Genomic DNA, 10,524 nt, shown 5'->3' with positions numbered 1-10,524 from the left:
ACCTTTTTCCTAAGCTGTGTTTGTACGTTGGATATATATATATAATTGATGGAGTTATAATGATGCTCGAGAATTCTGTCATTTATTTTAAAATTTATGTTTTTTTTTCTAATATTACCATATATATATATATATATAATTGACGGGGTTATAATGATGCTCGAGAATTCTACCATTTATTTAAAAATTTATGTTTTTTTTTCAAAAGTTTGTAATATTACCCTATATATAATTGAATGAGTTATAATGATGCTCGGGAATTCTGCAATTTATTTAAAAATTTATATTTTTTTTCTTTCGAAAGTTGTAATATTATCCTATATATATAATAGACGGAGTATAATGATGCTCGAGAATTCTGCCATTTATTTAAAAATTTATATTTTTTCTTTCCAAAGTTGTAATATTACCCTATGTATATAATTGATAGTATTATAATAATACTCGAGAATTTTGCAATTTATTTAAAAATTTATATTTTTTCTTTCCAAAATTGTAATATTACCCTTGACAGTATTATAATAATACTCGAGAATTTTGCAATTTATTTAAAATTTTATATTTTTTTCTTTCGAAAGTTGTAATATTACCCTTGACAGTATTATAATAATACTCGAGAATTTTGCAATTTATTTAAAATTTTATATTTTTTCTTTCCAACGTTAATATTACCGTATAGATATAATTGATGGGGTTAGAATTTTGCCATTTATTTAAAAATTTATGTCATAATATTACCTTTATTTTTCACAAATATTTTAATTACCTAGTTGAGGAGAGAGATTTTAGCCAGAACAACGAAAGATCCAATAGAATCACATTTAAATTAAATTATGAGTTTTTTTTTTTTATATATACTCTATATTTTTATAAGAATTTTACTCATTAATTATGAAAAAAAAAATTGTGAATTTTAAAATTAAATTCTAATATATATAAAAATTAAAAAAGAAATACCATTTCTCCCAGTTTTCCTCTTCTCTGAAGTCCTTGTCTCGATTTTCATTTAAGAGCGTCTGCAGATTCTCTGGAATTCGCACTTCCCAAAACTCAAATAAAGGAGAAAGTAAGCAGAATATATATATATATATGAATAAATATATAAATTCCATTAATTTTAGCTGCTTCTTTGTGTAGGAAGAAACCAGAGGCAAAGGGAATCACTATATAACCGACCTTACAATGATGGAAATGGGCAGCCATCTAAGCTGCGGCTGTGCTCATTTGTGACCCATTGTGATCACAAAACTCCCTCTCAATCGGTGAGTGCTTTCGAATCAAATGCCATAAGGGGTTTTGGCTTCAATCTCATCTTCTCTCTCTCTTTCTTTTAGTAAATTCCGGAATTGATATCTTCATTGTCGTGATTCATGGATGTTGATTCGTTTTCCAATCGTTTTCTATCTTTTCCTTTCATCTTTTGTCCAGTCCGTTACTTGTGTACATTCTGTCGTAGTCAAATGGGTGGTTGTTAGTTAAAGCAGAGCCACTGTGATTGGTCTCGCTTTCTTCTCTGAATTTTTTATTCTGGGGCGCTCGATTTTTTGTAGTTTTTTTTTGTTAATTTACTTTCTGGGTGATTCTTATTGTGATTTGTTCGTCGTATTTTTGTCATTTCGAAGGGGGGTTTTTGTTAGTGTTGTTTAATTGTGATTTTATAAGGTGTTTGGTTGGATTTTTACTTGATTGCTCTGTTTCCTTTGAATGTATTTAGCTTCTTCGTTTATTTTCTTGGAAGTTTGTTCGATTTATCTGAATTTCGCCTCAATCATTTTTCTGTGGTTGCAAAATGTAATTGAGTCCTGGAATGTCATTTTGAAGTTGAGCATATTGTACCCTCTTAGTTCATTTAACTTGCATTGTTATTGCATAAATCTGATACGCATAGATCAATATGTAGCAATTTTCTACTAATAATTGATTGAGTTCATAGGTTGTTGTTGCAATTCTGTTTGATTCTATCATTTTTCATGGTTGCTGTCTTTTTCTTGTTCATTCACAGATCTGTTTATCTTGCAGCATTTTTGTGAGGAAAGTAGCAGCTCAGTTTAATGGCTCAAGATCATTCTGGTTCTGAATCTCATCAGAAACGGGCAGGTCTATTGAAAGATCAAGTGAGATTGGTTAAGAGAAAGGATTCGGATCGCTATGAAATTGTTTCAATCCAAGATCCTTTGTCATTTGAGAAAGGGTTCTTCATAGTTATTCGTGCCTGCCAGCTGCTAGCACAGAAGAATGAAGGAATAATATTGGTTGGTTTAGCTGGTCCTTCTGGGGCTGGAAAAACAGTTTTCACAGAAAAGATAATGAACTTTATGCCCAGTATTGCTATCATATCAATGGATGATTATAATGATGCAAGTCGAATTGTCGATGGCAACTTTGATGGTAAAATTACCTTTAGTTTCTTCAGTTTTTTGTGAACTATCCTGCAGATGCCTCATTAATGCTGTTCTAAGTAACTTTTGATGCTTAACAAGTTCATCAAGTGTTTAGTCAACGTTGTCGAGATTTATGTTAGTTTCTTAGCCAAATGATTGAATTGGGCATAGGTTATTGAATTCTGTTTGAAATGCAATACGGAGAAATAATTCCCGTAAACGGAAGCTATTTTGTGTGATTTCATGATTATGATATGAGAAGGGCACCTAGAATAGAATCCTTGTAGAGTGGAAACAATTAGTTTTGGTGATTTTGGAATGAGACTAGAACTGGTAATTGCTTTGCATGATTGTCTTGTGAATTATTCGTTTCTTTGGTGTAAGATATACATGTTAGAGTTTATTGTAGCAAGGGCTTTTTGTTTTCCAAAATGAATTATTCTAGCAAGTTGTAATGGAGTGGTGTCTAAGATTACATAATGCTTGGATAATATGAATGGTGATTATCTTGTGACAATACTCCCAAGTTGAAATTCACAGCTGCTTGACATTATTTGTATAAATTTACTTGTACATCGGTCTAAACGGACTGGAAAGTTTAATTTGGGATGTATGGTTAAAACTTTAACCGGTTTCCTTGACGTGTTATTACAGATCCACGCTTAACTGACTACGACACTTTGCTCCAGAATGTCCAAGATCTAAAAGCAGGGAAGCAAGTTCAAGTCCCTATTTATGATTTCAAATCTAGTTCCAGAATTGGATACAGGTTGCTTAATCTTTTCAATAGACTAGCTTACTATTAAGTATTAAACATAGCATAAGTTAAGTGGCAAAAAGGTCCCATTTAAACTTGTTGTGAAGAATTTGATTGTTGCCTTTGTAGTTATATCAAACGTGTTCGTTCACGAAAGAATAGAATTCGGAAGAAGAAAAAATCTGGCACACGTTTACAATATTTTGTTCTCCTTTGCTTTCGTTACAGGACAGTTGAGGCTCCAAGCTCAAGGATTGTGATCATCGAGGGAATTTATGCATTAAATGAAAGATTGCGGCCCCTGTTGGACCTTCGAGTTTCTGTTAGAGGTGGAGTTCACTTTGACCTTGTGAAACGGGTGTTACGTGACATCCAACGTGCTGGCCAAGAACCAGAAGAAATTATTCATCAAATTTCTGAAACAGTTTGTTCTCTCCTGCTTAGCATTTTGTTATAGTAACTTCAGAGTTCTCAAGTAAACTATTTTTCCCGCAGGTGTATCCAATGTACAAGGCTTTTATTGAACCAGATCTTGAAACTGCGCATATAAAAATCATCAACAAATTCAATCCCTTTACAGGATTTCAAAGTCCCACTTACATATTGAAGGTTATTCTTTTGGCCCTTAAGTTTTTTAGGTACTAGCAACAAGAATTGCCGAAATGTCGTTTTGCTTGGGGTCTTTTTCTACATTGACAACCTGTTTGCACTGTCTTTGTAGTCAGCAAGAAAGATAACAGTGGATCAAATTAAGTCTGTATTATCTGAAGATCATACAGAAAATTTGGAGCAGACATACGACATATATCTGTTGCCACCAGGTGAAGATCCCGAGTCTTGTCAATCGTATCTAAGGATGCGCAACAAAGAAGGAAAATACAGTCTCATGTTTGAGGTTGTCAGCTGAGTACTCTCGTGTGTTCTTGACTTTATCTTAGTGTTCTACACTTATTGTGGCATCTTTATCATCCACATTGCCAAACATTTCGGATTACTTTCCTAGTCCTCTGCTCTTTTTATGCGTAAAAAATAAGTTGTATATGGTGCTCAGCTCATGTCATAATTTTCTAACATGGCTAATCTAATTAGCTGGTGCTTACACTCTAGGTTTTATCTAGTTACTTATCATCACTCCAAATTGGTTTGCTAATATCCGTATCAGGAGTCGACTTTAATTTTCAAAGTGTATGAGTTTAGAGAACGTTTTGTTTCATCTGTTTACCTGATACAGTCCGGACTGAATTTTTACGTATGCATGAAGCTCTTTAGCATACTTTTTGTTCATAAAGCGATCTGTGGTACATTAGTTGATTGGATGCTCTAAACATTGGAAAAAAATTATTTGTGTGTATTGATCAGCAATTTTTTCCTTGAGTATCAGGGTGCTGTAGGAGAAACTATGTAGCATTGCTCTTCTTCAAGTTTGTTACATCATATATTGCATTTATGATTTGCTGATTATGAAATCTACGGGGATTGTCATCCAAGCCTGTGAATTAATGCTGCTCGGGTTCGATGATTGATGTTCTGTAGACCTGTCGTGTTTGAACTAGATAGTTTAGATGTCGTTAACATAAAATGTGCAAAACCCATAAATCAGAAACTTGTGTCATTTTAATCTCATGTATTCTGTTTTGATGAGAACTGAACACAACATTTATTGAACGTTACAGGAATGGGTTACCGACAATCCATTTATCATATCTCCGAGAATAACTTTCGAGGTCAGTGTGCGCCTTCTTGGTGGACTGATGGCCTTAGGATACACAATAGCAACAATTCTTAAAAGAAAGAGCCATGTATTCTCAGATCACAGAGTGTGTGTCAAAATTGATTGGCTGGAACAATTAAATCGCCAGAACGTTCAGGTACTCGAACGGTATTGTTATTTCGTTGTGATATATACTTGATATTCATTCCAGTTGGCCATATAGCTCTATACCTTTTTGTTCTTGTTCTTCTCAATAATCCAGCGTTCTGCTTGTTGATGATTATCTGATTCTTCCCTACCTTTCACTTCTTGGTGAAATAGGTACAAGGTAAAGATCGGCTAGTCGTAAAACATGTAGCGGAGCAGCTTGGCTTGGATGGTTCCTACATTCCTCGTACCTACATTGAACAGATTCAACTGGAGAAGCTTGTAAATGAAGTCATGGTATGAAATCTTCTTACAATCTAATTTATTTGCATTCAATTCTTTGGCATGAACATATCATTCTACAGGCCTTGCCAGATGATTTGAAGTCTAAACTCAGTCTTGACGAGGATCTAGTTTCAAGCCCCATTGAAGCACTCTCTAGAGCCTCTGCTGATAGAGTTTCCTTGAGAAATAGAAATCTCAAAAGGTTAGACGTTTTTTATGGTTCAAGTGTTTTATAAGCCATTTGAGGCATAAGGTTCATAGGTTAGCCTCTAGTCAAGACACGACTTTCTAACTTACATTTGAACAAACTAGGCTATGCATGCCGTCTGTAACGACCCTAGATTTCTACTTACCTAGAGTTGCTACGCTACCGTCATCATAGCGTAATCATTTCTATGCGGAAATAAACGTTTAAACTTCTTCATTAGACATAAATTTCATTTCAAAATACTGTCATGGACTTACGTGTTCGAAAACATCTTTAAAACGACACAACGAAATACTAAATGAAGTAAATAAACATTTAAATTAAAAACATCCTATTTTAATCGAAGTCTAAGAAAATAAATGCACGGGGCCTAGCATTCTTGCTGGCACTCATTCCCTTCTCCAACCGATGTGGGAGGAGAATGAAACATTTTTTATAAGGGTGTGGAAACCTCTCCTTAGCAGATGTGTTTTAAAAACCTTGAAGGGAAGCCCGAAAGGGAAAGTCCAAACAAGACAACATCTGCTAGCGGTAGACTTGGGCTGTTACACAATCTTAAGCTTCAATGCTCTTGAAGGCTTAAGACCGATGGTGATTCGGAGTCGTAGATTATTTTGATGTAGAAACATAAGGAACCATTTTGAGCTATCAGTACTTGTTCACAATCAGAACAAATCTCCATCCATAAAAATGTTTACTGCTATGTCTAATTCGCCAAAACTTCTATTGAGCAGTGGCATATCTCAGTCATATACAACCCAAAGGGAGAAAAATCTGACTGGATATGCTTCCAACAACCAAAGATTTGTCGACAGCAACACGGAGTCTTCGGCAATGCTTGCGAACCAGGTAGATCCACGTTCACGATACCCGGTGTTATTTGGCTTGCTGATGAATACTCATGATACCCATATTATCTGTCCAAAGTTCCAAATCTGTCTTACTTTAACTTCTTTAAACCATTGCACAGGGAGCCATTACTCAGCTTTCTGAACAAATTTCATCACTCAATGATCGAATGGACGAGTTTACAACTCGAATCGAGGAGTTGAATTCAAAGTTGAGCTTCAAGACGAATTCTCCAAGCCACCACAACCTGAATCTCCAAGCGGAAACATGCAACGGTTCTGTGCCGACTTCTTGTTTCGTCTCTGGATTGGGTAATGGCTCCTTGACTGGTTGCATTATACCCAATTCTTCATCCTTCTCCCAGTTGGCCAAGGATTCTCCTTTAATGGATGAGGTAAATAGCTAAGCTCAGCTGTCATTCTTCAATCCCTGTCCATTAGATATATGTTTACGACTTTCCCCGGCTTGTCATCTGTGATTAGATATCAGGAATCGTGAGGGGGCAACGACAAGTTATGCACCAATTAGATTGCCTTAGCAATCTTCTTCGGGAACGTGATAGCGCGGGGGAACGATCCCGTCAAGTAAGAACAAAGAAGAAAACCATAATACCTGATCCCGAGCCGCTAAGACTTCCTCTCTTGTTGACTGTAGCTGTGGGAGGTGTAGGAATTTTGTTGTACAAGAGCTTAAGTCGTAATTGATTCAGAGATTATTAGAAGTTTTTCATGTTTTTATGATTATCCTCTGGTTGGGTTTCCACAAATTGTGTTGCAGCGTTCACCCTTCAACGCGGGAAAGACGATGGATTATTGAGACTGGAGGCAGAGAAAAGTTTGAGCTTTCAAGGTTCTCTTTGAGTTCTATCTGAGAAGGGTGTAATAAACTACATTCATTTCAGTAATAGGTAGACGTCTCAACTACATTTTTATCTTTTAGAATTGAAACTTATGCTCTACCTTTTAACTTTTCTTTTGTGATTCCACCGCGTCGATATATGTCTTATGTGCTCATATTTTGTGAGATCTCGCATTGGTGGGTTGGAGAGGGCAACGAAATATTTCTTATAAAGGGTGTGGAAACCTCTCTCTAGTAGACGTGTTTTAAAACTTTGACAACATGTAATGGGCTGAAGTGGATAATATCTGTTAGTGGTGGGCTTGGATTGTTACAAATGATATCAAAGCTAGACATCGGGTTGTGTGCCATGTTGGGCCCTCAAGGGGTGGATCGTGAGATCTTATATTGGTTGGAGAAGGCAACAAAACCTTCCTTATAAGGTGTGAAAACATTTGTTTAGTAGACGCATTTTAAATCTGTGAGGTGGATGGTAATACGTAATAAACAGTATTTGTTAAGATAAAATACCCCCATGTTAATGTCTTTATATATTCACTTAATCTATGAGATCAGGATCCTACAGAGATTTTGCGTTCTACGGAGCGAGTGGGGAATAAAGGAAGAAGCAAGATAAGATTTTTTTTCATCAATTAAATGGGATCAAGCGGGAGAGATTACATTCTTCGTTTTCACCATTGAAGTTAAATCATGTTGAAGATTTGAATTTTTAAAAATTACGTAGGTATAACGTTATAATATATTTTACACCTTTAATAAAAATAGAATAAAAATTATATTGAAAATGAAAATTATTTATTAGCAAATTTTTTTTGGTAAGAAATATTTTCTAAAAATGGAAAAAAAAATGTCTTTAAAGTTAAATATATGCCATTGAAAATGGGAATTGCATATAATATATTTTAATATTAAAGATTAAAAAAAACATTAAATAATTTAATTAGGAAAAAAAATGTTGAATTTTGAGTTGCAACTTACACCGAACAGAGTCCCTTTCACTCAACAGAAACCCCTGCCCGCCACTGCCCGCCACTGCCCACTCCCTTGGAAGAAAATTTTTGCGTATGTTTTCCATTTTCTCCAGTCGTCTCTTTACGCCGTCCTTTCTCCGATCCCTCTCGAACGGCGAGCTGCGGAGCACCGCCAGGCCATTTTCCGCCTCCTCTCTCTTGTCGGGTTTGTTTTGATCCTTTACTCGCTGATGGGTTTTATGAATTGTAGCCGTCAGTTTCATGGTTATCGAATCTGCATTTTTTGATCTGATCTCGAAAGTAATATGCTCATTTTGATTGTTTACCTTTTGGCTTAGAAGACCCAGCTTCAATCTACCGTTTCTCGAATTGTTTCTTACTTTATGGATTGGTTCTGTAATTCGTGTATGGTTTATAGAAAATCTTTGGTTTTGTTTCTTGCTTTTGATTTCGATTTCCCTGTTTCTTGTTTACTGTATGAAATGCCCGGATGTGATAATTGTGTTGTTTCTGTTCCTCATCGTGTTTTGCCTCAATTGCAGATTGAAAGCGAAATTTATAAATGGGTGACATTTTGGAGGTGGATCATTTGAGCGATCTGCCTCAGAGCATTATAGAATGCATTCTAACTAGGTTACCGATTAGAGATGCCATAAGAACAAGTATTTTATCTAGGAGATGGAGATACAAATGGACCACTCTAACTCAACTTGTGTTTGATGATGATTGTGTTGCCGTGTCCAACGATGGAATGTATGAAGACCTTATATATTTTATCACTCATGTTCTTTTTCTTCACGAAGGTCCAATTCATAAGTTCCATCTTTCTGCTACCTACTTACAGAATACTCCAGATTTAGATCAGTGGATGCTTTTCCTTTCAAGGAAGGGCGTCAGGGAATTGATTATTGAATTGGGAGATGGCGAGTGGTTTCGGGTGCATTCTTGTCTTTTTAACTGTACCAAATTGACCCTATTGGAGCTGTATCGTTGTGAATTGGATCCTCCTCCTACTTTTAGGGGATTCTTATGTTTGAAGAGCCTAAAACTTCATCAAGTTCTAATTGCACCCGAAGACATTGAAAGTCTTATTTCTAATTGTCCACTCTTGGAGAGTCTGGCGCTGTCGTACTTCGATAGTCTAGTGCTTAATATCTTTGCTCCAAATCTCAAGTACCTCTATCTTGAAGGCGAGTTCAGAGACATATATCTTCAAAACACACCACTCTTGGTTGCAATTTCGGTTGCGTTATATATGAATGATGATACCGAGCCCTTTGGCGATATTTCTGATTGCAATTTTGAGAAATTTCTTGGTGGGGTGCCTTATCTTGAGAAACTTACAGGGCATATTTATTTCACGAAGGTATGATAGTTTATATCTATTTACTCATTGGATGATCCTTGCTTCTGTTGCAGAGCTTTATTTTTAATGGTAGTTTTAGAAATTTAATGTGATTCTCATATTTCTTCTCCCCACCCGAAGTATCTGAGTATAGGTAATAGCGCAAGAGCTCTACCGGTGTCCTATATCTATTTAAGGAGTATTGAACTGCACCAAGTCAGTTTTGAAGATATGAATGAAATACTCGTTGTGCTTCGCTTGATTACCAGCTCTCCAAATTTGGAGGAGCTTCAAATTTCGGTAATTGATTTTGTTCCTTGTATTTCTCTGTGCGGTTCTATTCTTGAATCGGTGTGAATGTTTAAGTTATGTTTTAATTAACGTATGAATGGTGAGATCATTTTCTACATATTGCTTTCAAACAGGGCTCCTCAAACTCTGTGGCTGCTTCAGAAGCACCTGACTTGGACTTTTGGGAGAATGAATGTCCTTGGAACTGTACATTTGGTAACCTTAAAGTTGTGAAAATGACAGATATGTCTGGTGTACCACATGAGATGGAATTTATTAAATATTTGCTTAGAAATTCTCTGATTCTTGAAACAATGAGTATCAGACCATGTGTCTATGTTACGGACCGGCGATTGAATATGTTGATTGAATTGTTGAAATTTAGGAGAGCTTCATCTGAAGCAGAAATTTTATTCATTTAAGAATAGACGTGCTATAACGTTCCTTTTCCGTTTAATACCTGCTTTGTATATTTTTTTTTTTTATTATTAAATAGATAGCTTTATAGCATTTTTTGTTGCTAGCATTTGTTGTGAAATCAAGCACGAATGGTATGGCCCCCTTCTGTTATATGATCTGTGAAATTTCTTCTCTTGTCACTTCGTCTTGTCAGTGCAAGAGTTCTTTAAGAAACATCATTATCAGCTCTATATTCAAGCATGTTCAATGACATGCCCTTACTTAGTCAGTTCTTTTCTTACAAATGGCTTCAGAATAATCC

General features: G+C 35.6%; 2 protein-coding genes across 6 annotated transcripts; both read left to right on the top strand.

Annotated features, from left to right (window-relative positions):
* Positions 1–969: 969 nt before the first annotated feature.
* On the top strand, positions 970–7,274 carry LOC111467720 (uridine-cytidine kinase C-like). Of its 4 annotated transcripts, none has more exons than XM_023112735.1 (13): positions 970–1,066; positions 1,138–1,262; positions 2,020–2,388; positions 3,036–3,150; positions 3,367–3,562; positions 3,634–3,747; positions 3,860–4,033; positions 4,812–5,006; positions 5,171–5,293; positions 5,362–5,483; positions 6,224–6,338; positions 6,460–6,732; positions 6,821–7,274. In XM_023112735.1, the coding sequence occupies exons 3-13, from the start codon at positions 2,052–2,054 to the stop codon at positions 7,040–7,042; spliced, it is 1,986 nt and encodes a 661-aa protein (XP_022968503.1). In that variant the 5' UTR covers positions 970–1,066; positions 1,138–1,262; positions 2,020–2,051; the 3' UTR covers positions 7,043–7,274. The 4 variants fall into 4 exon arrangements, with proteins under 4 accessions (XP_022968503.1, XP_022968506.1, XP_022968504.1 ...); XM_023112736.1 differs by having other exon boundaries at positions 983–1,066; positions 1,122–1,262; XM_023112738.1 differs by lacking the exon at positions 6,821–7,274 and having other exon boundaries at positions 6,460–6,744.
* Positions 7,275–8,189: 915 nt separating this feature from the next.
* On the top strand, positions 8,190–10,326 carry LOC111467723 (F-box/FBD/LRR-repeat protein At1g13570-like). Of its 2 annotated transcripts, none has more exons than XM_023112742.1 (4): positions 8,190–8,372; positions 8,710–9,533; positions 9,654–9,812; positions 9,938–10,326. In XM_023112742.1, the coding sequence occupies exons 2-4, from the start codon at positions 8,730–8,732 to the stop codon at positions 10,223–10,225; spliced, it is 1,251 nt and encodes a 416-aa protein (XP_022968510.1). In that variant the 5' UTR covers positions 8,190–8,372; positions 8,710–8,729; the 3' UTR covers positions 10,226–10,326. The 2 variants fall into 2 exon arrangements, with proteins under 2 accessions (XP_022968510.1, XP_022968511.1); XM_023112743.1 differs by lacking the exon at positions 8,190–8,372 and having other exon boundaries at positions 8,830–8,920; positions 9,012–9,533.
* Positions 10,327–10,524: the final 198 nt, after the last annotated feature.

Source organism: Cucurbita maxima, unplaced genomic scaffold (assembly GCF_002738345.1).
Source record: "Cucurbita maxima cultivar Rimu unplaced genomic scaffold, Cmax_1.0 Cma_Scf00034, whole genome shotgun sequence".
NCBI lineage: Eukaryota > Viridiplantae > Streptophyta > Magnoliopsida > Cucurbitales > Cucurbitaceae > Cucurbita > Cucurbita maxima.
The sequence above is the reverse complement of the archived record's forward strand: the minus strand, read 5'-3'. Positions and strand labels throughout refer to the sequence as shown.